The sequence below is a fragment of the Sparus aurata genome, chromosome 22 (assembly GCF_900880675.1).
Source record: "Sparus aurata chromosome 22, fSpaAur1.1, whole genome shotgun sequence".
NCBI classification, from domain to species: Eukaryota; Metazoa; Chordata; class Actinopteri; order Spariformes; family Sparidae; genus Sparus; species Sparus aurata.
In genome coordinates this window covers 25029793-25056972 of record NC_044208.1, presented here as the reverse complement: position 1 = coordinate 25056972, position 27180 = coordinate 25029793, and the positions used below count along the sequence as shown (strand labels likewise).

Here is a 27180-nt window from a genome sequence, read left to right as displayed (position 1 = left end):
TGTGTTTGCAGACTCAGGGAGACTGGCAGGTTCAGTTCTGCAGGACGCTTGCAGTTGAGAGAAGTGAGTCAGCATGATGCAAGACAGTAGACCAGTGAGGGGGAGGAGGAGGAGGAGGTGGAGGAGGAGGAGGAGGAGGAGGAGGAGGGGGGGTTCAGATGGTGGTGAGGGGTCGAGCAAGACGAGACAAGTGCCAGGAAATACTTTTTTTTTTTTTTTTTTGGAAAGCAGGTCAGTGTTGTGAAGGGCAGTGTGCGGTTCTGGTCTGGCCGCAGGGCTCACACCAGACGTCCAGCCGAGGTCTATCACCGACACTCTCCCCCCTCCTCTCCCCTCGTCCCCTTTGTGAAGGTGCACTGAATACCGAGGAGCCAGCGGCTGCATGGCCGGCTCACAAAGGATGCTCTCTCCTCCGTCTCCTGCACTCCTCGCTCTACATTCCCCGTGCCCTCCTCTTCCTCCTCCTCCTCCTCCTCCTCCTCCTCTCGTCTCTCTCCCTCCCCACGTCTGAGCTGTCTCGCTTTCTTCTCTGCACCTCGCTCTCCATTTCTTCATCCTCCTCACCCCCGCTGCCTCCAAACCCTCCTCGGCGTATTTGTTTCACAAAAACCTTCCCTCTGCTCTGCTCCCCCCCCACCCCACCCCCAGAAATGCATCTATTATTAACACACACACCTCTGGCTCTCGCCAAAGACTGAACCAAGGTTCAGGTCCAAGCTCCTCAGCATTTTAATCACCCATAATGAGCGAGAAATAATGAATAAAAGGGCTCGAACACAGCTTGTTTGGGTGACGGCGATTAATTCATGTTTTACATACAGTGTGCAGCTCATTTTAAAAAGGTTTTTCCGCGGCACTGTGCTGTATTTCCGAACCGATATGCTGCATCCCTCGAGGTTTTCATGCTGCTGAGAGGCATACACCAGTGCATGTGTATGAAAATCAATCAGGCTGCCAAAACACACAGTGAATCAGAGCTCGTGTTCCAGCAGATAATGCATATCATGTCAGCCCCGCTATCAGGGACACATTACTGTAACTGTAGAATTAGTCGTGCACGGGTTCCCACTGCGGAGGCTGTGTTAAACCTCTCCTGCGGCAGGTTTCTGCAGTGGCTGCCGTCCGAGGAGATGCGCAGGCGAGAGGCGTCCCCGGTGACTAGCGTTGGCCTCTTTTCATCATCTGCTTCCCTCCTCTCTTCGAGCGAACACAAGGGCTCAGGGCAGGGATCTGTCAGAGGTCCACCACTCGCAGAGAAGGAGGGAATTAAGTTGCTGCAAGACTCCCTAAACCCCCAAATTCATCAGGCTGCTTGCTGAACTAAGCGGTGCATCTGTAGTTTTTGTTCTGCAACAACTTTGCAGCACATTGGTACGAGAAGCCGTCTGGGCCAAGAATACATATTCCACTTGCACATATGTATAGAGGTGCTGCTAATTCTGATGTGGGGAGAGTAGTGAGAGTTGACGAAGCGAGCTGAAAATGAAGTTAGTCTGAGTGTGTCCCCCTTTTTTTTTTTTTTATCACTGGTTTATTTATACTGGTAAACATCAAACAGAAACAACAGCAAAATCAAGAGCTGACGTCCTCCCATATTTGTGATCATCGTTTCCCTTACATCGACAAGTTAATTTACAATGGTTGTCATCGGCAAGACTCGATAAACATCAGGAAGTAAAAAATATGGAGATGAACCGTTCCTCCGGATCCTCATCCACGCCGGGATATCGGATTTACCTCCCGCACCTGTTCGCGCCGTCGGTGTTTGGTTCAGTCGTCGCGCCCCCAATCAGCCACGACAGGAATCCTATCAGATTTGAGTCTTTTGCGTAATTGTGTGATAAAAACGTATCGATTCAAACCGGAGGGCAGTATTAGGCTGAGTCGACTTGTGCCACAAAAGCACTGCATTGTGCTGCGTTATTGACGGTGTCGGGATGGAAAAAGATGGAGCGCTGTCTGTCTACTACATTCTGTTCCAACACCTCTGGGATGTAAAAGCACATTCGTAATCTCTCCGAACCGCCGCCAAGGTAATTAAGACATGTCGCCGTCTGTCTGTAGAGCTGGAGACAAGAATCGTGTTCGAAGTCTACAGAGATTGTATCACTTTAAGTAACAGGCAAAGAGACTGCGAGTATAATAACCCCACCCCCTGCGTGTTTCTGTCTTTGTTATAATACAGTATGTCCAGGTTACTGCATTCAATACCACATGAACACTTAAGGTCGTGCGGAGATATATAGCATCTCGCACGCCGTAACATTTTTGTACATGAATTTGCTTTTATACATTGTTGTGCCTTTCCTCAAAGTTCTGATCAAATGTTCTTGTAAAGAAGACTTTGATAGGTTATAAGGTAGAAAACAAATGTGAGACGTTTCCCGTAACCCTGTACGCCTGCCTTGCACCCAAATATATGAGAGAAGCTCACAGGTCCCTCAACAGAGAGCGCGAAAGCTCAAAACAAGGCATAAAATCCCTGTCGGTTTCACAACGGGCCACAAATCCAATCCGAGAAAACAAGCGAGCGCCGGTCGTAAACTCCGAATCATAAAGTGCTCTCCAGAAGCCACTCAGACCTGGAGAGCTTGTCCCTGGCCCGGCGAATGTTTGTTGTGCTCTCCAGCTGCGGCAGCTCTCCGCTCATCGACAGGCTCCGCTTGGAGCGCAGGCTGGCCCCGGTTTTGGGGTAGGCCACGTAGCAGCGCTCCCTGTATGAGTCTGCGTTAATGGAGTGCCTGCGGTTCACTCTCGCTCCCCCTGCAGGAACAGTCATGTAGTGCTGAGGGGCCTGTTGGGGCCGCGGGGCCCTGGGAACGGTAGTCCATTTGGTGGGCTGGCCGGGAATAGCCAGAGCGATGGCGGTGGCCATTTTGACCTCTGAGGAGTTATTCCGGTTCATGTTATCGAGCTCTACATCTGCCTGAGCTTCAGCCCGGCGAGACTCTGAGGGTTTCGGCGGAGCACTGGAACGTTTGGGCCTCGGAGCGCCTGGGGAGGCGGGATGCCAGCTGTGGCTGGCAGCAGAGGAAGAGACAGTGCAGTCTGGGATGGTGGGTTTGGTGGAGGCTACAGTCGCCGGCGGTCGCTGCTTGGATGGCTCTGGGGGCGGCAGGGAAACTCTGAGGGAGTCCTTGTCATTCTTCTCTGGACGCAGGACTTGCTTGGAGAGAGACTTAGGAATCCCACAGCCTTGTAGCTGTCCGTCACTGCTCAGTGACCGAATATCCCCCATCTCGAGAGCCTGACATGACAGGAGACAGGAGACAAGTATGTGAAGAGAGAAAAAGAATGAAAGCAATTCTTCAGACACCATTGTTTCAATATCTACAGGAACGAGAAGCAGACAAAAGAACAAAACAGAGGGAATCATGCCAAACTGACCTTATCTGCATCTCCTTGGTTACACACCCGGTAGCGCACAATGAGGAAGATGATAAAAGCGAGAACTGAGGCCACGATAATCCCTCCGATGACAACCACGATGGTGCCCCCGAGGAACTGGGACTGCATGAAATGGCATCTCAGGTACTGCGGCTCCGTGGTGAAGTGGACACAGCCGATCACCCTGGTGGCGGTCAGCGCGGTCACCTGATCATCGTAGATTGCCAGCACGCACAGGTCATAGTTGGTACCAGCCGCCAGGTTGTTCACCAGGATGCTCTTACTGGTCGGAGGTATCATTCTGCGGAGGGCGAAAAAAAAGCTTTGTGAGTTCCGACACAGATTAGGGAGGGTTAAATGAAAGCAGACAGAAGCAAATCAGATTATCCGGCTTATTGTTTTGTTGGGATGAAATGACATGACAATCATTCATCTCTCAGGAGGCTATTTAAGATCTGTCTGGGCATAATCTTTCATGACATTTGATTTATTCTCTCCGGCGTCATCGCTGATGAAAGGTTCCTCTCAGTCACTGGGGAGGCAGGATGCGTCTGTTTGTTCACAACATCAGGATTACAGAGTTTCCCTAATGTCTCCCGAATTAAGTAGCCGCTGCTGAACGCCATATGGGTTGTTGACTTCGAATTTCCTTTGGCGGAAAAGGGGGGTCTGTGCGACGGTCCTATCACATCACAGTGATTAGCACGAAATAAGGAGCGAGGCAGGGTAGAGATGAAAGAACGCTGTGTACGCCGGTTCCTAAGACGGGCATCTGTGAGGCCTCTGATGCTTTTCTGTAAAACTGCTCTTTCATCTCCGATCAGTGGTGCTGACATTCTGTTTTGATTTTGTTGATTAAGCATTATCAAGGTTTTGCACATAATAAATGGCGAGGGGAGGGGGTTGGGGGGGATTATCAGTCGAAGAATAAGGAGTCAGATACAGTGCATTAGCCTGTCTTCCTGATGGGATTAATAGACAGCACAAATAACCACGAGGACATCTTGGGGCCAGTTCTTAATGACTTAATGTTCAAATGGATTTATGCCTTCAAAGGAGAATATAAAGGTAAAACACGGGTCAGGGGATTTTTTTTTCTTATTCAGATCTGAGGTTTGCTTGCTGGATCTCTCTGTGTTTACCTGTAAACAAGTGAGTCGTCGTAGGTGCCGTTATATTGGATCTGGAACATGCGTATTCCGGGGATGCTCCGCTGGAAGTTGAACCTGACCACGGCCGAGGTGGACGTGGCCTCGGCAATGACCACTTTCTTCTCCGGGCTCGTCTTAGCGTTCCCCAGAGGCAGCCCTCCCGCCTCCGCCCCCGTCTTGGTCACCGTGGCGATATCTGATGATCCGGGGTCAGGCTCCTGCTCGGCGACGGTGTTGTTGGTGAAATGAGGGAGTTTAGCGATGACCAGATCTACCGTCTGCTGGGCCTCACCTGCCGGGTTGGAGGCCACGCAGGTGAAGGAACCTGGAACAGAAACTAATTAGATTATTATCCTCCCCGGTAGTCGTTGTGAGATACAGATAAGTACTATGGGGGGGGGGGGGGGGGGGGGGGGGGGGGGAGAAAAAACAGGCACTGAAGTTACAATGAAAACATATCTAATCCTTTTCACAGTAAGAGTTTGATATTTGGGAGCTATGCGGAGCCGCTAAAAGTCCTGAAAGATGACATTTCTTTATCTCGCGCACACAGAAGATAAAGAAAAAAAAAAAAAATCTTTTAAGTACACAGTTGCTCTGTAGTAGTAGTTTTTGCTGTCTTGGAGAAAGTTGGATGATAAGGTTTACATCAGTCACATATCTGGTAAAATAAGGCTACACAGCCAGCAGCTTAACATTTCAAACATAACTAGCTTGTCTGGCACAAAATCTGTCTTCAAGCACCCCGAAAGCTCGCTAATTAAACGTGTAATAACCCTTTTGTTTAATTCCATCGAGAAAACCTTTGTGTAAAAAATAACAAATCACCACAAGGTTGCTCCCAGCCAAGAAACAGTTTGACTAATGTTGGGTCCAAAATGATTGTTTTGTTTATCTCTGTGTAAGAATCCTGAAAGTTAGTTGTTAGCAATGTTAAAGTTTATTAGCTAGCTTATGTCTACTGTACAATTCAGCCACTTGCACACACAGGTGAAGGGCGGGAGCCAGATTTTCATATTTAGCCGCTGAATGTTATCAATAACTACAACAGACAAACATATGAGTGGTATCAATCTTCTCACCCAGCTCTCAGCAAGACAGCAAACATTTCCCAAAATATCAGAGTAGTGAAGTCTAAATGTTTGAATGTGTTGCTTGAGCGTTAAAAGTGTGTTTTTCTTAATGTGTGAGAAACGTATCCGACAAGGTGAAAAGTCATTTGTGGCTTTATTCAGCGTGCGAGCCGACACTCACACTCTAAACTTTATCAACTGATGTAGGCAAATACTTAAGTCCCACAGTCTTCTGTGTGCAAAAGCAAACAAGCAATTTTGCTCAGTAAACAACACAAGCGCAGCCACCGGGGGACGAGGATGGGGGGTGGGGGGGTGTAAACAGACCAGAGTCCTTGACAGTGCTGATGAGGATGTCCAGTGTGCCGTCCGTGTGGACCGCGGCCCTGGAGGAGTTGGACATAAGGCGTCCGTCAGGGGCGATCCAGTGTATAATGGGGTCAGGGTCGCCTCTGGCCTTACAGCGCAGAGTCACACTCTGACCCTCCAAAGCTCGCAGCTCCTGAAGCCGAGGGAGGAAAGACAGTCAGTGGGAGGACTTCAGCATATGTAAAATACAGAGACACACCGACTGGATGATGCACTGAATCCCAAAACTGAAAAAAAAAAAAAAAAAAAAAAAAAAAACTGCCTTCAGCCAAGCAGTTTTATTCTAAACTCGTGCTGCGAGTTTAGAATAAGAGTCTGAGCAAGTGAGATATTATAATTAACGCTCATGCTGATGATGTTGCGTTTTAAAGCAATATACCCCATAAATATAACCAACAATTGATCATTGTCATATTATTGGATTAGCATGTTTATGTAGACAGGATAATCAATATGACAGTCTGTGTACGGGGGTTGGAGTCCAAGTGAAAGATAATTTTCTCTGCAATTATGCAAACGATGTCTGCTGCATGTAAATGAGGTGATATAGCTGTAGTTATTTGGCAAGGACTTGATCAGATAATTTTGTTTGGATGCATGAATCAGGGGCTAAATCACTGCAAGCTTTCGGTGTGTAATAAGGGCTTCCGCTGCAGATCCTGCAAATAAACCTGCAAATAGTTTTATTAAAACTGAAAATCCTGCAAAAGGACGCATCTAAAAACTCTCCAAAGGCCACAATTCGATTACATTTTTTAAGTAAGTCCTATATATTTTACAATATTCAGTTAGCTGAGCCGATGGGTCCCACAAGTCTTGTTAGACTCATCTGGCTCGCAAAGATAATATTTGTTGTGACAGTCAAAGAAAGCACAGAGTGCCACATTGGATTACTTAGGACAAAATCTAATGTCTGGCTCGGAGAGGATAACAGTGGTGAGTGTCAGGTCTTACAGTGCACAGCTACGTTTCGAGGTTATACCTGAGAGTGCCTGGTGATGAGCGGAGGCTCACACAGGAACTCCTCCTCTGAAACAGTCCAGAAATAGCGTCCTGCGAGGTGCTGCGGCGAGGCACAGGTCTCCAGATCGTCCTCCCTGCGCAACCTCCGCAGCCAGAGCAGCTCGCAGTTACACCTCAGGGGGTTCCCGCCGAAGCTCAACGCGAACGACGTAGGCCCCATTATCCCAGAGGTGGCCAAGACCCCCGCTCTCTGGAAAACGGGGTCAGGCGGAAGCTTCTGGAGCTTGTTGGAAGTCACGTCCAGCCTCTTGAGCTTCTGCAGCCCAGAGAAGGTGCCCTCGGGGATGTAGCTGATCATGTTGTGGTCCAAATTGAGCGTGTGGAGATTGGACATCCTCTGAATGGCCACCCACGGCGCACCTTCCAAGTTGTTGTAGGATAAGTCCAGCTCCTCCAGCGCCGTCAGATCGTTAAAGGCCCCGATGTGGATGTGGGTGAGCTGGTTGTTGTTGAGGATGAGGTGGTGCAGCTTGGACATGCCGCTGAAGGTGTCGTTGGTGATGCGGTTCAGCCGGTTGCTATCCAGGTGAAGGGCTCGTAGGTTCTCCAGGTCTTTGAAAGCGTGAGGCGTGATGGAGCCGATGGTGTTCCGAGAGAGGGTGAGGTCCACCAGCTTGGTCATGTTGGCGAAGTCTTTGCGCTTGATGCTGGTTACGAAGTTGTCCCCGAGACGCATCTCCACCGTGTGCCTGTCAATGTTCGGGGGCACGAAGAGGAGCCCCTTTTTGTCGCACAAAGTCGCCAGGTTGGGGTTGAGCATCTGGCAGACGCAACGTTTGGGGCAGACCTGGACTTTGTGGGCCTTCACAGCCACGCCGAGGACTATCAGATAAACCAGGAGAGACTCCATTTGGCTTTTCAGTCAGGTTAACACGCCTACAACGGATCAGAGCAGACAGACAGAAAGAGAGGGGCGCGCTATTTATCAGGTAGTCAAAGAACAAGCATGAAATCTGTGATCAGAATTTGTATCATCTTTATCAAACCGTCAGTTTTGTAGCTGTGATCCGGCGGGGGGGGGGACTCTGCTCTGTAACGCTGACAATTTAAAACAGCATTATTGCCAGCGCACAGCGAGGACATACAGAGACTCCAAACTCCAAGCAGGAAGCTAAGTAAGTGGATGCCTGAACAAACAATAAGTGCTGTGCAATTAGTGATGAAACTAATGATTCACCTCCAAACTTGAGAGTGAAACCTCCCCGGTAATCTTGTGCGATTTCGGTGACGGCTCTTCTTTCCAGCCCCTGCTCCACCGATCATACTTTTTTGATATGATAATGCCCGGCCTTTTATGTTTGTGTACAGAGGGATGAAAGTCTAGACCGGCCTCATCAGAATTAGACTGATATCTCCCAGGATCATATAGGCAATAGGAAAGGGATGATTGGGCCCAGTGCCTCTGCAAGGATGTGCTATGCCTTGCTATTGATTTTCTCTCGGCTCTCTCTGCTGCTACTCTTACTTATGACACAACTGAGATGGGGGATAAGGAGGGATCCATTTGATGAATCCTGAGACCTTGTCAGGGATAGAGCATGTCATAAAACTAAGACAGTGGAGATCAGATCACAGCTCGGCAGGTGCGCCGCACAAATGTACCAGAGCGGGAGTGACATTCGCCGCGATTATTTTTAGAACAGAAATTTAGTGTCATTTTGGTCGAACATGCAATATTCAACCCTCCGGGTGTCCCGTTACGGCACACAGAAAGGAACACCGATCCAATCAAACACAGGGAACAAGGGAGCCAATCCCACAGCCGTTGTAAAAGGCTAACCTTTAAATACCGAAGAGAATGGCTGATTTATGATTACAGCGATTTGTGGTTTGCTGGTAATGCCTCCATTGTCGACACCGGGTCTCGGGGTGTGTGCATAAAAATCTTGTCTCGGCAAAGGGCCTGCCAACTGAGTGCCTTCACGCTTCGAAGGCCTCTGTTGCACCGGGGCTTCGACACACAGCTCACGACCCTGACAGCTGGGAGTATGAGGTAAATATCTTCAAGTAAAGAAAAACATCAGACGGAATGGGAGTGACATGTGGGCCATGTGGGGACCTGTTTTTGATGCGGGGAGAGGAGTGAAGGAAGCCTGGTGGCATCCGCTGACAACGGGTCGTGTTTTGACAGCTTGGTAAAATGCTTCACAGCACGACAAGGAGGCGGGAGAGAGGTCGCCTTAAAACGGCCTCTAATAGCAAAGGTAGGAACGATATCATTGGAAAGACGTTTTCATGAATACCGCTGATAACACGGCGATGAATCAATGTCTTTCTCGACCCATTTTTTTTTACAGGGGACAACTTCACCAAGTCGCACGAGAGCCCTGCTTGGCGGATTGTAGTCTGGAGGGGCTCTGAGGCTGCTGGGAAACAGTCTGTGGAGTCATTATTAAACGTTGTCGTGAATCTCCTTAAAGTACGGCAGATGACTCCGGTGTCAAGGAGAGCTGCGAAAAAAAGCTATGTGTGGAAACTTTATAATGCCTATTTTAGGTGTCTGTGTGCATCAGAGGAGAGTGCTCAAAAGCTGATGTGTAGGCAAGTGTGCTCATGCTGGCGTGCCAACCACCTTCTGCTCTGACTCTGAATGGCACGGCCTCTGGATGTGCAATGAGGCGGAGAGGACCTGCTACTTCCAGACTCGAATGGCGCTGAAGACGTGATATTGATTCACTCTCTAGAGATGTTGCCTTTTTTTTCCTCCTTTTTTTTTTTTCTCCCCTGCCGCTGAAAACTCAGCCAAACGTGAAGAGAATGGTTGCAACGGTAATCCCTACAAAATTTGTTCTGTGAGGACAAAAGGACAGGCCCCCCTCTCGCCGGTGAGACGGGACAGGAAGTATCATGTCGCCGTCTCCCTAATTTGCATTTAATTATGGTCGCTCCGCGGAGATTTGCATAACAGGTTGCACTCATCAGGTACACGAACAAATAAGTAGATAATCAATCAATGCATTCATCAATCATGCACTTCATCTTTAAATGTCACACCCCCCCCCCCCCCCAGAAAATCATTATCCTCCAGGTTGGGCTGTTCATTATAAAAAGGCGACTTGGGAGGGCCACATATAAACAAGAAAACAGATAATCCACTGATGCATTAACTGTAATCTCCTTCTTAGTCAATCAAACGTTCATTTACTACCTCTGAGCAGGTCGTTCTGCCCCTCCGAACAGAACAGACTGACAGCACACACCCACACACTCACACCAGTGGGTGGATTTGTGCCTAATAGAGGTAGCTCACTACACAACAACCCCCAGCAATGGAGACAGACATTCATGCGCAGCAACAGCAGCAGCAGCAGCGGCAACAGCAGCGGCAGCAGCATACTGTAGGAGAGGATATCCATGGTCTCCCTAGGGCAGCATTCGCCAAGAAAAGCCTTATGCAGCATACTGCATGCCAATCGGCCGGTGAGGTCATGGGGGATATGTTTTCAGATGGTCGAACTTATGCTTGAGCTCATGTGAGAAAGCCTCTGCAATCCACGTCTGGGCAGGGAATCAGGGAAAGCAGGCCTGCGAGAGGGAGTTAATGAGATGAGGTCTGCTTGGTATGCCTCCACGCAGGTCGACGCGATGGCACACAGGCAGCGTCTCACCTGGGTTACTCCGGGAGGAAGCAGCCGGACGTTTGCTCCTGCCAAAAATAGGCTCTGTTGTGTCGAGGAGGTAAAGTGATGCTGCGACATGACGGTAAAATGGTATCGGCAAAGCAGTGAAACGGGTCCTCAGCCCGCCCGCTTCGTGAGACCAAATGGAGCGGCCGAGTCTGCTGAAGTGGATCATATTTTGACCGAGTTGGTTAGAAAATGCGTTGCCGGTTAAAAAACGCACGCCTGTAGCCCGAGTCCAAACAGCCTGACCAAACACTGATGCAGTCACGGAGCGACTGACCAACACATCTGTGTTTGTGAATGTGGATATGTGCGGTGACACTCTTTTCCTACCGAGTCTGCCAACGTTAGAATGCGATAGCTCTTGGGTGACAGCCTCGATGCCATGGCAACACAGAAAAACGTCAGTTTTGGGGTGAGATGTAATCAGCGGCTCATTTTCAGATCACCTGCTAATATTCAACACAAAGCGTCCGCTCTGGAGGAGAAAAGGCCTCAACAGTCGAAGTCATTATAAAGCACAAGCCCACTGTAACCATTTCTGACCCGGCTGTGATGAGAAGAAAGGAGATTGTGCACTCAGCTAATCTGAGCCTGGATTCAATGTTTGGACTGACTGAGCTTTTACTGTTTCTCCGGTTCTCGGTGAAATAAAAAACCCCTAATGGTTAGATGAACTTTGATGTAGTTGAAATGATTTCTCACTCAGACACCTTTTTGTTAGAAATGTGTGCATCTCTATGTGTGTGCCAGGGGGGATAGCATACTAAGCAGACCCCGCTTGCATCAATAGAAGTGCTGTTCATCAGCATTTACAACTCGCCCTTGTAATTCCAAGTGTTTTTCCTTCTCACGCTATCGAAGGGAAATTTTCAGCCGTACCTTGATAAGCCGGATGTCTCCAGACTTGGAGCATCAGTGTAACAAATAAACACCGAATATTACGCGCCGTCTCGTGTTACAGCGGCAGGCTGAATGTGCCAAATTGAAAGGCTGACTTTGGATCTTAATTCTCGCACCGTTGTGACGTTGCCCTGATCTGAGGGGCTTATGACCAGGGATTTTCTTTCCGGAGAGGGGAACGCAGAGTCCGTGCACGCCGCTTCTGAATACCAATACGGCCTCTTCAAGTGAATATTCTCCACGGTATGGGCCTGCAGGTTTGTAGACTTTCAAATGGGCCAATTCCCAGGAGCAATATCGGGTACAGGAAGTGTACGAAAGACGCACAACCCCTCTCCTCTCTTAATGCTCCGTTACATGGGCTTTTATCACGTTACAGTCTAAATGTGAGGGAATAAGAGCAGCTCAAGTGAAATCCTCGATCACTCTAACCCAACCACTCATTTCCCGTCTTTCGCAGACCCCCAGGATCCAGTGTGTTCTACCTCACACAGCAACAAAATGGCTAAATAATGCATAATCTTCTCTATTGTGTTGTGCAACGGGAAGGCAACTCTCTCGGACAGCACACGCACACATGCACGCCGCATGTGGATGGAGTGTGCGTGCGTGCATGCATGCAACTTTGCGACTGTTAAATAATCTCGAGTGTCTCAAAGCACTTCTTCGGCACAAAAACAAAAGCCCCCTTTTGGAGGCGAGGGGAAAAAAATTTGGGTCACCGAAATGTAGAGCTGGTCTGCAGAGCAGCCTCGGTGTTCAGGAAGCACACATCACTCCTCTGCTATCTGTGGAAGGTAGCGGCACAGAGGCTACATCACTGAGTGCATTAACATAGCAGTAAGAGCCAACAGGAGCAGCGAAATGAGGCGTGGGCCTGATTTCACTGGTGGAGCAGTTGCAATGGTGCCTCGGGCACTCATGAATAATGAGATATTTGATAACTAACACTCGACACAAGACGAGAGCATTATCCTGTATAAAAACCACCGGGGCCACATTTTCACCTGCCTCCCATCAGTCACCTGGCAACATGTCCCCCCCCTGCCCACACACTCATCCTATTATCAATTCTCTTACTTAGGGCTAATTTAGACTTTATCACACCTTAATGGCTGATTTGCATACCAGCTTACAGCACAGGGCAGCCTATCACAGCAGCCCCCACACCCGGTGCCCTGATAGAATCCACTATAAAAGAAAGAAACACCCCACAGCCGAAATCAATCCTCTCCTGCGTGCATCTGACTGAGCTGGACTGAATAAACGGCCACATTAGATTCTCACTTTCACCTGTAGGGAGAGAGAGAGAGAGAGAGAGAAAGAAGAAAGCAGCACAGGACGCAGCCAAGTAGAATAAAATTGCGATCTGATGGCGTTCCTTGGCAATTTTGGAGAGCTCTTGTTTTTTTTGTTTTTTTGACCTTGCGGTGCAGGTCCTGGGCTGGTGGGTTACAGCCACAACCCCTGTCACGAGGGAAAATGTGAACCCTGTCAAATGGGTCCTGGGAGAAGTACCTCAAGTCAATATTGCGCCTCTTGAAAGACAGCCCCCCCCCCGCTTTCCCTTCCCTTCCCTCCTCCCCAAAAGAGTTCAGAGGCGCCAATTCAATTGCAGACCATAAAATATTGAATTTACCTTGCAGATGAAACATGAAGCCAAGTCAAAGGAGGATGGGTTTGAGCTGATTTCCTCCCGGGAGAGCTGAGAGCATTCTGAGAGCGGGCTTGCCATTAAAAAAAAAAAAAAATGGGACCGACGGTGCCTCTCTCTCTCTCTCTCTCGCTGTCTCTCTCGGAGATAATTCAGGTGTCCCGAAACACGCGTCTCGGCTCCTATAACATGTGACGGCCTGCGAAACCGGCGATGCCCTTCAAGAAATCCATGACGAGCCGATAAAGGACGCACTCCTCTCCGCTTGCCTTCTTCTCGCACCGGAGGAAATCGCAACTCGGCGTCTTCCTCCCCCTTTCGAGAAAAAAAAAAAAAAACACTGGAAAACGCAACCTGCAGGGTCCCGGTGCGGCTTCGAGGCTGCAGGCAGCTGTGCGGGGATCGCATCTACTGCGCATCCGCCCGTGTGTGCACCTCCACAAGAGAAAACGCCTTTTGTAGCGACAGGCTGCTTTAATATCTCCCTCTCAGCTGTGACTGCCTGCCTGCCTGCCTGGCCGCCCGCCTGACTGACTGACTGGTGCTGCTTTGAATTCAGCCAGATGTTCGTATCGCTTTCACGGGGAGGGGGTGTTTCGCCGGCGACGCAGGGCTCAGTGCGAGTTAATCCAGATTGACTGAAAGGTTGCTGCCATCATATGGCCTCCCTCCACCACCACCACCACCCCACACACCCCCTTACCCCTCCTCCACCTCATCCCTCTGCCCCCGGACTACTGTCAACCACCGACCCGGCTCCATTTCTGACCAGAGGTGCTGTGCTCGGAATGGTAATCAGCGCGCTCCGAGCTGCACAGAGACCATTTGTGTGGCGCAGACAGATGCAGTGCCTCCCAGCCCATCTCGCAGGCAGGCATCATAATTTATTCATGTAGATTGAACTACCACTGCACGAAAATGCAGTCGGCCCTATAACATTCTCTGAAGAAAAAAACAAAAAAAGAAATGTTTACAAAGGGGGGGACATGCGGGAGATGGAAAATGAGTTAGATGATGATAACCAGGAGTTGCACATCCATCCATTCCTTCAGATGAAAACCTCTGGTGCGTTAAGTGTGTGCCAAATACAGCAGCCTATAGCTGAATACCCCTGCATGTATTACATAGATTATTGGCAAGAAAGTGTCGAGTTGGCTGAAAGTGAAAGCCCTGGCTCCACCGTGGGTCTGCTTGGCACTCCACCCATCACTATCTGATAGATGCAACGATCCTGTGGCCTTTTGTGCAAGTTGGCAAAGAGGCCTATATGTGCATAAGTCTTTTCACAGCACAGAGGCGCGGGAGTCTTTCTAGCAGACTCAGAGTTTTTTATTTTATTTTATTGTATTATTATTCCAAAGAACAATGACCTTACACATGCTCCCCGTGGGGCCTCCTGGCACTTTGAAATGACTGTTCGCCGTCGTCCGCAGAAGTACCCTGAGGATTTCTGCTGCAGATCAATAGCTCCATCCAGTTACAACATGAGATCAATGAGAATAGCCTATTAAGCGTAGTTATCCAGAGCTGAAATGGCAAGAGCTATCTAAGCTGTTATTAGTGTGCGTAGAGTTTCTGATGTCACATGTATGAAGAAGTGAAATCAGTCTCTGTTGTGAGATCACTCCGTACCTTCTGTATGTTTTTTTTTTTTTTCAGACAGAACAGTGTTTACAATATATACTTCTTGATATAAAAGACTAATTAAAAAAGGAAGAGGAGAGAAGGCTGGAGAGGAGAAGATAGGATGCAAGGAAAGGAGGGGAGGAGAGCAAAGCAAATGACCCTTAGTTTACTTGTAAATACATAGATAAAAGGAACAATTTGCTAAGCAATGGCCACAACATCTGGACATGTCTTTGTGTAACGGTGCATAGATTTCTCATGTTCTGGTTTGAAGGATAAGTTCAACCGAAAATGAAAATGAGCTTCAAAGCAAAACACTGCTGCAGCATTCTCCTTGATGGGGACTTGTGGGGAAAAAAACATAAACACCCTGTACACCCTCAGCGAGCGGTTGAGAATGTGGGTTAACTAATGCTATTTGCCCAGCAGCTATGCTGAAGATTACAGCTTTAAAAAGGGTGTAAATGATTCATCATAAATTCCAATCAATTGTGGATCTCTGCGCTTCGATTAAGCCCAACGAGCTGTACAGAAATATTTCAATTATTTTTCTGTTGTTTTTTTACATTTGGAAGTCTCCATCTGCTTCATATGTTTAGGAGAATGCTGCCTAACTGTTTCGTGTTGAAGCCCTAAGAAATGTTCTGACGTTTCCATCGGTATAGGGGTGAGTTGATTATCAGTGATCTTTCATTTTTAGGTGAATTAATCCTTTAATTATACATATTCTCTGTCATTACAGCCAATGAAATATGAAAAGGTAAAAAATAAAAAACAGCCATGTTTAATACAAAAACAAAAATAATAGTTTTCTAGGGGGGGGGGCGGCACTCCCTGACATGACTTTACTCCTCGCAGTATATCTGATTTTCCACCAGCCACAATGACATACAATCATTCTCTGGTGGGAAGTGTTAATGTCAACCCTTGCATGTGACCCACCCCGAGTGTGTCATCGTAGTCATCATGAGCTGACAGGTGGTGATATGAAACGACGCTGACATGTTCTGGTTTCTGCTGCGCTCCTTCACCGCTGTGATTCACGCTGGGCTCACTGACGCATGTCATCCAGGAACTGCTGGTAGGTGAGGCTGTCCGCGGGCTCACCTGTCCGGCTCTTCTTCTCCAGGAAACGGCCCCTGACGTCCCGCGGAGGGTCGGCGATGCTGCGGCTCCACGGGGCCTCTGTGATCCCTAGCAGCTCGCGCACATGAGCAGCGATGACCTGCGGGGGTTCACAGCAGGGTTGAGTCCTTTGATAAAGCATATGTTTGCAGCACCTAACCTTTATATAATAAGGTGTTCCCACTGAGAGTTAGAGTGTTTAGTCTTTTGAGGAGATCTCACTTAGATAGTGGCACCGTGGGAGGGACGGTCACAGGGTTACACTCCCAAAAACAAAAGAATCAAAGGACATATAGAGGAAATATATATACATCTGCACTCAATAGAGCACAGGCAATATTTTACCGAGTGTATTTGTCTCGAAATGTGTGGTTTGATGTCTCAACAGTAATGCAGAGCCAAATGCATGCGGGCGCTTTCAGCCAATTTAGTTCTGACCTCAGGGAGGAAGAAGAAAAACAGCTGCTTTCACTGTAAACAGCATATACGTGATACGTGAGGTGTCTGCCGGCAGTAATGCTCAGCTGCTACAGCGCATAACTTTAAATGGATGTCACAACGTTCAAAGAAAGGGGTTTTTCAAGTGCCAAGTGAGAGTTGGCACAGACCAGACGCGAGTTTTCTGGTATTTACAGTCCACTCAGAGAGATATGAGAGACATTTGGATTGCAATTTCAGGAGGCAAATAAGAGGTATGCCTGCTGTTGGTTTATTCAAAACGAACGTCTTGTGGGATTTCCAACAAATGCTATGAGTCAGGATACTTAAATTACATCAGAGTGTGATTTCATTAAGACTAAGAGGTAAGAGTAGCCTGCGTGTTATAGCACACTAGTTTTGAAAGTGCCTATCTTTATCCTGGTGTTACTCAGCCTGTTGAAAGTGCTTTGAACATTGTGTGAGCCTCCATCTTTGATATGTAAACAAGTCTCCAGTGTAACATCAATCTCTTTTTTGAAGGCCCCGAATAAAGAAAAAAGAAGCCCTCCAGTTTCCCACCTCCTCCTCCTCCTCCTCCGCCTTCTGCTCCTTCGTACCTGCATGTCTTTAAAATCTGTGATTCCAAGTCTTGGCAAGTGGATGCAATTTACATATATCAGCTTTCTTCCCGTGATGAGATTCTCCGTGAAACAGGCCTGAGACAGAAATGAACAACGAGAGTCAGAGCTTTGAAAAAGTGTTGTGAATATTATCAGTGTTACCTCTGTGTAGTTTAGGTGAATGTTAACATACTTTGTACTGTGGAAATCCTACAGACTCAATCCATCTCCCAACATCTTGACAACTCCACTGCAGAAACTCCATGTTGCCTGTAAGCGCGTTGCCATGGAAACTGTTACCTGGCACTAGGTGTTTGTAAGTATTTCCTTTGTGTTTATTTATATAAACGCAGTTGACACAGTAGACAGCTGGTTTAGTCGTTAAAATATATATATAAATAGTGAGTTTTAACGGGAGGTATCGGTCGATATAAGACAACTAGGCCACATTTCTGACAACAAAGTTCCCGAAGAAGAAGTGTCAGAGACGACTCCAGTCTGTGTGCGTGTCGAAAGAGCCAATCAGCTTGTTCCAATTTGGGGAGGCTGGTAAACTGCGTGCAGTGATTGGCGGTTAAATCGAGTATGTCCCGCCCACATCGAGCGGAAACAGCGAATGCCGCCGCGCGCAGCTTTCGCAGATCAACAAATGAATGCGCGAAGCTGCTGACAGCCGTTGATGTGTTGTAGATCGCAGCTGTGTATCCCTCCGCTCGGTCCTGTGCAACATTTCTGCTAGCTAAAGTTCTCTGAGCGCTCCCGTGTCTTGTGGGTCGGTTGAAGGGCTTTGGAGCAGGAAAAAAAGAGTAACCCGAGTCCCCACAATGGCAGCCATTCTCCTCCGCTCCCTTTTGAGCAAAAAGGTAACACACATTCATGCTCGTGTTTTGCAAAACAGCTGGTTTTATTTGATGCTAATGCAACTCAAAATAGCTAACAACGAAGCAGCTGCTAGCTAGCTAGCAAAGCAAAGTCGTTGTCCAACAGGCACGTTGTACCCAGCCCACTCCTCCTGGCTTGCAGGTGTTTAATATTCATGTGCAATTTAAGTTGGCTAGGTGAGGACAGGTTTCATTTGCATCAGGTGTACATGGGTGACGAGCGATTGAACACTCAGACATGGTTGTTTTGTATTTGACAATGGATTTAATATGAACTGAAGTTAATTTACTAATCCTCTGGTGGTTTATTTCTTGCAGGTCCCCCTCCAGCTGGGTCGCAGTTACTCCGCCTCCTCAGTGGTAAGCGCCTCCACTCTCAGGATTTCATAACCCATCAGTGAATGAATGAATGAAGGTTAAGCGTTCACCACAGGCTCTCCAGTCTGGTCTCCATGTGCCACCTTTTGTTACATCACACAGTTAACCTTCATCATCGGACACACACACACACGACCTCATGATGTCAAAGCAACACGATGCTTATTGAAAGTTTGGCAAAGTTTGTTTTTATTGACGTAATATAATCCACATGCATTTGTTCCTGTGCCATGAAACTCAAAATGGAGCTAAGACTTGATCCTGTTTTCTCAGATTAGAAGTTTAAAGATAAACCTTAATGGGTTGTTTCAGCAGCACAAGGACGGCAGTAAGTACAGATAAATAGACTAATGAGATTAGAATGAAAACAGAAATAAGATAAAAGGACATAAATCTTTAAGATGATTACCTTTTGATTAAAATGTCAATATTTCAAAACACAGCATTTGGGGGGAGGGTAATTTGAAATAAACATTTATGATTAACGTTACTTTTCCTAGAATTTGGTTGTTGAAGAAATGTGACCAAGTGGGGACTTTACATTGTGATTAAACAGTGTTTTCATTGTTTGAGCAAACTACGTGACCGTCATGACGTATGCCTTACTATAATATCTTGTTTGTACCGTTCCAGTGGATTTACTAGATGGGCTATTACACAGGGAGGTTTTGCTGTATAAGATATATCCAGATTTGGATGGTTGTGAAATATTAATATGACTGGAAATTATTTAGTAAGCAAAACCTCCCTGTGTAAGGTTTCACTGTTTCTAGAATGTCAGAGTTCTGACATCAAGCCAAAGCCATGCTACTTAGACCTTCAAGTTGGGATTTGTGTTGAGGCATGAATCCAGAAAGTGCCATTTTAAAGCACAAGAGGTTCCCAGTGCTCACTGCAAGAAGTTCTGCATAGAGATGTCTCAAAACATCATTGTTTTTGCAGTTGGTATAAAAGTAAGCACCGAAATGTTTGCATAGAATGTGTAGTACTTATACCATCGGGTGTTTATCAAACTGCGACTCGGGGGGGAAAGCAGCTGCCAAAATATCCCAGGGAGTGAGCTGTTTTTCCACATAATGACTGCCTTCTAGAAGCTTTTACATTTACTTTGTTCATTGGATTGTGGGACAAAAATGTACATCAACAGCACACTCAAAAGGTATTTTGATAGCATGCATACTGAGTTCATTTAGTACTATAACTTATCGCTGATGTATCTTCTGGAAAATGTGCTATATCTTCAGCAGTGATAATACTAGATGTATAAAAATGTTTTTCTTTTTGCATGCACACAGTTTTTTGTATTTGGCTAATTAAGCTGGAAACATAGCCGAAAGGATGCAATTATTGTGCAGATCTACAATTTCATAAAAGTCTCTGTCCATGTTTGAACTCCTCCAGGTAAAAACAGCATGTATGAACACATTCTTTGCACAGTTCTGTAAACATGACTTACTGGTAACACAGGTATGTCAGACTGGTGCAGAATTCCCTTAAAGGCAACTACGTATGTGTTTAAAAGTGACAGAAGACTAGACCAAAATACATATATCAGGTACAGTGTTTTACATACACACTACATACTCAAAACCATCTGAGAATTGGTATGTATTATGGGATTGGGAGACTCGGTTTAAAAAAAGTCTGGTCGGGCAAACTTGAATGTTAAATTTAACCAATAACCACATCTCAAAGTATAGAAACTAAAGAGGCCTAAAATTACTCCTCAGAAAGCCACTGTGTATGTTGTGGTGACTGATGGATGTCCTTAATGAACTTAGTAATGATGTAATGAGGCAGAAAGGGATTTAATCATATGCTTCTTTGATCCTCTAGCCCACCACCAAGCTGTTCATCGATGGCAAGTTTGTGGAGTCCAACACGTCTGAATGGCTTGACATTCACAACCCTGTGAGTATTCATAGTTGAACTACATCCAAACTGCAACGTAACAAGACCTCTCTATATATATATAAGCTAGCCACAAATAACCAGTGCAACTCTGTGATAGTAACTTATGAACATTGGTGGGGAGAAAATAAGTCTTGATTTGCCAGTTTCTAATATTTCATTAGTAAGAGAAATCAGAGCCCTGTGAACACAACCGGACCTGTTTTTATATCTTCTAAAAGTCCAGCTCTGCAGTGGTTTAGCAAGTAGCTCTTGAAAGGTGTGTTGGACGATTATCGCATGCAAAAAACATTAAATATAAACGATGTTAACGATATAAAACATTGTTATCAATATTAATGAATTAATGTACATGCAGTAATGACTTCCCCTGCTCTCAATCAACTTCTCTGGTATGAACTGTCTTCTGCTCCTCAGGCCACTAATGAGGTGGTGGGACGTGTTCCCAAAGCTACTCAGGAGGAGATGCTGGCAGCTGTGGACTCCTGCTCCAGAGCCTTCTACTCCTGGTCTGAGACTTCCATCCTCAGCAGGCAGCAGATCTTCCTGCGCTACCAGCAGCTCATCAAGGATAACATTGTAGGGAAATTTGTCACTGCTACTTCTCTTGTTGTGTTTTGTAATTTAAGATAACAACTTGGAGAGCATTGAAGTGGTTTGTATGTGTCCAGCTTTTTGCTATTTTCCTTGTTGATGTCTTTTATTATTTGTAAGCTGTTTTTTCCTCTGGTGTTTCAGAAAGAGCTGGCTAAAATAATCACCTTGGAGCAGGGCAAAACTCTTGCTGACGCCGAGGGAGATGTATTCCGAGGCCTCCGTAAGTAAAGCTTAGACCTCCCAGCGTGCATTTGGTATTCGATATCCTGATTAAATTGGAGTGCTGGTGAATATATAGCATAGATCAAATTCCGCTGCTCAATCTATTGTCTATACTATCTGTATCTCCTGATGAAAAGTCTTTATCCACGGCAACCCTTTATGTCATTGCCCTTGCGAACTAACTGGCAGCAGGGTGTCGGTTATTTACGTGTAACCAGACACTGCTCGCTTTCACTTTTAAATTAGTAATGGAGCAACAGTTCTTGTTTTGGCCATATTGGCATAAAGAGGCTTTCAAAGTGCCCAATTATAACAAAACAAAGCTTCGGGAAACAGCATCCCTACAGCATCACATCGTTAAGTCCTGATGTTGGAGTGTGTCTACCTAGTTGTTTTTTATGTAAACACTTTGCAGGCAGTGCTTTTAGTTGCATGCTATATAAAGATAATTATGCAGTTCCCCTCAATGCGGTGAACTTGAACTAACAAGGGCCATGTTGAGAAATTAAAAGAGCCATGCACACTTGCAAATAAAAGAAGATATATTTTGGTTTATTACAAGGAGGAGCTGCCAAAGTGGGTTTTTTTTTGTGTGCCTGGTACAGCTGCCAGTTTTTGAGAGTTATTCTGGCATGCTGACTTTGAACTTATCAGCTGGGAGACAGGCTACATCTGCAGGTGTGCTGCCATCATTAGATTTCCCACAGTTCTGGAGCCAATGGTGCTTGAAGTTTTCACAAGTTACAGTTTACTCATAGGGAAACAAAATCAATTACCTGTTTTTATTAAGTAAGATGATGATTTAATGTCTAACTGACAATGCATTATCCATTTAACTTGAGCCTATCATCTTCAATATCTCTTATTTTTATTTATTTACTTCATCCTCTCTCTTCCTCTTCATTCTCCAGAGGTAGTCGAGCATGCCTGCAGCATTACCTCCCTCATGCTGGGAGAGACCTTACCCTCCATCACCAAGGATATGGACACTTACACCTACCGGCTGCCCATCGGAGTGTGCGCCGGCATTGCTCCTTTCAACTTCCCTGCCATGATTCCTCTGTGGATGTTCCCCATCGGCATGGTTTGTGGCAACACCTACCTGATGAAGCCCTCTGAACGGGTCCCAGGATGCACCATGCTCCTGGCCAAACTGCTCCAGGACTCCGGGGCACCAGATGGTACAATCAACATCATCCACGGCCAGCACGCAGGTGAGTGTGTGTATGTGTGTGTTTGTACCTGCTTATTCAGACGCACATGATCTGTGTATGTAATGAGCACTGGGGAAAGGTCCAAGGATGATTCAAAGACTAATCACATACCCCCTGGCAATATGTAGATGGAAAATTTCCATATTATGTGCTTCCTATATGTATAAGTAATTCAGGTGGTTGAGGCAAGGGGATTTGAATCTCCGTGCTCCTATATTGTGCCTCCAGGGTGCAGCACAGATGAAACAGAGAGGATTTACAGTATGCGTTTGTATCTTTGTGTAGCTGTGAACTTCATCTGTGACCATCCGGCCATCAAAGCCATCAGCTTTGTGGGTTCCAACTCAGCTGGAGAGTACATCTACGAGCGGGGATCCAAGAACGGCAAGAGAGTGCAGTCCAACATGGTACACCAGAACCTCCAGTACTTTTTATTCATTTTAACAACCTGATAGTCCTTTTACATCAGGGATTCATCAGTTTCACTAGGCTGAAGTTGTTGTTTTTCCATTTATAACCCACTTATTAAATATTCCTGTTGTTATGGGTAAAAACATATGGTGTGGACTACCCACTATTACTGTCACCAAGGCAACCGCTCTGTGCTTAGCTGTCAATCACTGAGATTTGTAACATACGTGACTAGCAGTGTGCTACCTCTGTTTGATGTCTTACTGTGTAACTGGAGAGAAACCCTACAGAGCCATGTCCCACATTTCTAATTTCAGGGGGCCAAGAACCATGGTGTGATAATGCCCGATGCCAACAAAGAGAACACCATCAACCAGCTGGTCGGCGCTGCCTTCGGAGCAGCTGGCCAGCGCTGTATGGCTCTCTCCACTGCTATTTTCGTAGGGGATTCTCGTGAATGGCTCCCAGAGCTGGTGGAGCGCTCTAAATCACTGCGTGTTAATGCAGGTAACTTTCCTAGTAACACTGTCAACTGGGGTTGGAGAGGTGTGAGATTTTCATGATGCTGTTAAAAAAAAAAATATATCACAGATTCATGGTATCATTATTATGAGTTACAATGACCATCAAATAAATGAAAATGGGCAAGTTTTATAATATAATTATATAATATTTGATATTTGCTGAAAGACAAGAAACTAGATTTGAATTTTTTTTTCTAACTATTACAGTAGAGTTCAGTACTGTAGAAAAGCAAATATGACTAGTAAGATTTCTCTGTTTTCATCACACTGTGTACCGCTGCAACCGCAGAGTCAACACAAATTTGCTAATCATTTAAAATGGTATTTGTACTTGTGCATTTTGATATAAAATCTTACAGCGTGATACTGTATGTATCCTTAAGGTGACCAGCCTGGGGCAGATGTGGGGCCCCTGATCTCACCTGAGGCCAAGGCCAGAGTGGAGTTTTTGATCCAGACCGGGGTGGACGAAGGTGCCAAGCTGCTGCTGGACGGAAGAAGAGTCAGTGTCAAAGGTTATGAAAACGGAAACTTTGTAGGACCTACCATCCTGGCCGATGTTACGGTAAGATTTTGTTCGGCCGTTATCTATCACCAGAAAGTACAGATTTCACATTTACACACATGCAGTCTGCTCCCCACCAACAGGACCACCAGCCCAGACTGAAAGAGAAACTAAATATTTTATGTTATTTACTTAATTTATGTGCACCCCTTCCATTTCAACTCAGTGTGAGAGTCTTTTACTGCATTATGCTTTTTATTTACAGTCACGCTTTCTAGTGCTGTTCTCTTTTCCTCTGCGGGCTGTGTGTCTGCGTTTCACTGTGTTTATCAGGGGGAACTTAAATTCCCATTCTCATGTATTTGCATGGCCATGTCACTAACAGGCCACTCAATAAAGAAGCATTTTAGCATAACATAAGATATCATAACATTTTAGATCAAATGAGACATACTGCATTTAGTCACTGGTTTTGTACAAAAAAAGCTCTGTCTTGTTACAGAGCACTTTATTTGAGTTTTGTTTTTTCTCTGTATACTGTTGATTATAGTCCATGAAAAGTAAATCGGAATTGACCGAAATCAGAAGGTGTGAGTTAAAAAAAAAATTGTAAATTAGAATCGGCCAATAAAAGAAGAACAGAATGCATCCTTTGCTCAGAGTAAATTGCAAGAATGTCTGTGAATGTCAGTTCAGTCTGTTTTCAGTATTGTTGTCATCATTTTAAATCACATTTCGGCATCCTTTTGTTCCCACAGATGTTCGACTTAATGTTGTTCATCTGCTTCGCCCAGGTTAAAAAAAGCTCTACAGCTCAGCTAGTTTATCCTAAGGAGATGGAAGTAATTTTCCAGGTTAAGAAAGCTGATAAAAATGCTTTTACTCTGAAGCCTAAAATTGGGACCACTCTATAAATTTTGGGACTTGAGGCTGATTTTCCTGCCCAGACAAGTTGGCTGTCACAGTACAGCCGTATTAAATCGTCATCTAATAATGTGTAGCTTTGTCACGCACAATTTGCACCACCCATCACCGTTTCCTGTTATGAGTGTTGGGTGTCAGACAAGGTTCATATTAAAATAGAAAATAGATTTAACTGTTGCTAAATGCAGTTAAAAAGCACACGCTGCAGATGATGATGAATTCTGTGCAAATCTCTGATGTGATGCATTTGCTTTTATTCCAGCCGAGCATGACATGTTACAGAGAGGAGATCTTCGGGCCTGTGCTTGTCGTCCTGGAGGCTGAAAACCTTGACGAAGCCATTTCTTTAATCAACAATAACCAGTACGGCAACGGCACCGCCATCTTCACCACCAACGGAGCCACGGCACGGAAATATACACACGAAGTGGACGTTGGCCAGGTGAGTGACGCTTTTCAAAAGGCTGAATTAAAAGGATCCTGGAGATGTATTTGTGGATACAAACGGATCACACCTAAGTGTTATTTTCCGGTTGGTTATTTTGGTCCTCAGTGAGTCACCCGTACAAGACTTTGATGAGTAAACAGATTCACATGGGAGGTGTAGTGATTGAAAAAGAGCAAACGGACGTAATTCATGTGAAATGTCTGAATATTTATTGGAGTGACTTGATGGCTCAGAGGAATGGAGCTTTTTAGTTGCATCCAAGATTTTTAAAGTACATTTTTAATCAATACGGAGTATGCATATGCCAAATGTATATTGGAGATGTGTCCATAAGGGCTGGCTTGAACAGGAGGAATGATTTTAAAGCAAAACAAGTGTAATGTTTTAGGAAAGAAGTCTTTTTCAGATCCCTTGTGATAATAGTTTTGGTCCAGTGGAGTCCATGTACTATTTTAAATGTATAACAGCATTTCTCCTGCAGAGAAAGGAAATCATTTTTCACAACCTTCATTCTAAAGGAATTATTTGTGTATGCCTCCCTCACATTTGCGCTGAAAGGGAATCCAGAGGACCGTGAAATATTTGTGTAAAGCTGAAAATGCTATATTGATCTGTCACACCTGACTTTTAAACACACTGTCCACTATCCAGCCCCCCCCCCCCCCCCCCCCACAGTTTTGGGAAGGTTTTGCAGTGCATTTGTACCCCTGCAGTAGTTTTGTGATTTCATATTGATGTGCGTATACATTTGAACAGATTGGCGTGAACGTGCCCATCCCCGTCCCCCTCCCCATGTTCTCCTTCACCGGCTCCAGGGGCTCATTCAGAGGAGACACCAATTTCTACGGCAAGCAGGTAAACCCCAAAAGCTGCTCGTCATGTTAGATTAAAAAAACTCTCTGCATCATCTCCCAGATAGCTGACACAGCAGTCGTCTCTTCTCCACCAGGGCATCCAGTTCTACACGCAGATCAAGACTGTGACATCGCAGTGGAAGGCTGAGGATGCCACTGTGACGAGCCCAGCTGTTACAATGCCAACCATGGGACGCTAAGTTGAAAGCACATCCAGCATTAATGTAAATGACTCCTTATATGCCTTAAGAAGTAGCCCAAGGACAGGATTGGGGGGGGGGGGGAAGAGAGGTTACATGTCCTTTTTTTTAATTGTTGAGAAATATTCACACTGGGGATCACTGGTGGTTTTAGACAGTGTTGTTGCACAAGTACAAACAAATACAAAAAACAAGTGTGGGGAGACTAACCTGACCGATGCAATGAATGGTGCTGTGGATTTGTTGTGTTTTGTACCTGTTTTCTCCTCTTCACTACCTGTTCGGATCGAGTGGCGATGAGCTGGTCAATCATGTTACATTTCTTTTCATGCTCTGCTGCGTCACATTTCTTTAAATCTACAGTAGATAAACAAGGATCAGGGATTCTGCCTTCAAAGCAGTGACAGTCTTCCACCAGTATCCTCTGTGGTTCCTTTGTTCACAAGAGAATTATGTAGAAACTTGTAGATAAAAATGGAACAAAGGCTACAGTAGATGAAGGACACACCCGTTCTGTTACTCCACTTAAACTGAAATAATGGTTGCTGAGTTTTTCTCCTGTAAATGTATATCCTACTGTAAACTATCCAGTGTCGGGATTAACATGTCATCTGTGTGTCTCAGAGGTCCACGGTTTTGTACTGTATCGTTTTGTGTTTTTTTTTTTAGAGATAGAAGTTAAATTGCAGTGTTCACAACATGGACTTGACATCTGATATTCTTGATGAAAATGAAGTGTGATGAAGCTGTTAGTAGTCGTGCAGCGGTTACAGTACAAGTTATTTCGGTCTGTGTCCCCTTGACTTCTCTATCAAGTCATGTGGCTGAAAATATAAGCTGAAAAAAAAAAAGTTTTGTCTGTTTTGAATAAAGACACTAATTTGACTCGGTTGAATTCTTGGTTGTGTTGAAAATTGCTTTATTTGTCTTAATGGTGTAAAAGAATGTGTGCAGATCTAGACAATGACTCTGGATTCCACAGATGATAAAAACTGTGTGATTGTTTGTTTGAACTTGACTTATTCTGATTCAGCGATGCACAGCCTGTAATTTCGCTGCTGGAAAAACATCCCACTTCATTCACCGCCTGTGAACTGTAAACATCAGAAATAATGCAGCTGATGGCAGAAAATCAAC

At 45.7% G+C, this 27180-nt stretch overlaps 3 protein-coding genes across 3 annotated transcripts; 1 reads left to right on the top strand and 2 right to left on the bottom strand.

The window, feature by feature from the left end:
* Window positions 1-1498: 1498 nt before the first annotated feature.
* lrfn5b (leucine rich repeat and fibronectin type III domain containing 5b) lies at window positions 1499-13296 on the bottom strand. The gene is made up of 6 exons (XM_030404422.1): window positions 13169-13296; window positions 6963-7879; window positions 5939-6113; window positions 4530-4863; window positions 3388-3688; window positions 1499-3247 (listed from the first exon to the last, which is right to left on the bottom strand). Exons 2-6 carry the CDS (start codon window positions 7851-7853, stop codon window positions 2552-2554), a joined length of 2397 nt encoding a protein of 798 aa, XP_030260282.1. The 5' UTR covers window positions 7854-7879; window positions 13169-13296; the 3' UTR covers window positions 1499-2551.
* Window positions 13297-15497: 2201 nt separating this feature from the next.
* Window positions 15498-17459, bottom strand: LOC115573590 (sterile alpha motif domain-containing protein 15-like). Its single transcript, XM_030404429.1, has 3 exons — window positions 17168-17459; window positions 16972-17070; window positions 15498-16034 (listed from the first exon to the last, which is right to left on the bottom strand). Exons 1-3 carry the CDS (start codon window positions 17237-17239, stop codon window positions 15861-15863), a joined length of 345 nt encoding a protein of 114 aa, XP_030260289.1. The 5' UTR covers window positions 17240-17459; the 3' UTR covers window positions 15498-15860.
* Window positions 17460-17646: 187 nt separating this feature from the next.
* LOC115573587 (methylmalonate-semialdehyde dehydrogenase [acylating], mitochondrial-like) lies at window positions 17647-26938 on the top strand. Its single transcript, XM_030404423.1, has 12 exons — window positions 17647-17837; window positions 18174-18215; window positions 20070-20144; window positions 20562-20723; window positions 20883-20961; window positions 21875-22177; window positions 22463-22584; window positions 22906-23095; window positions 23496-23677; window positions 24804-24983; window positions 25746-25844; window positions 25939-26938. Exons 1-12 carry the CDS (start codon window positions 17799-17801, stop codon window positions 26041-26043), a joined length of 1578 nt encoding a protein of 525 aa, XP_030260283.1. The 5' UTR covers window positions 17647-17798; the 3' UTR covers window positions 26044-26938.
* Window positions 26939-27180: the final 242 nt, after the last annotated feature.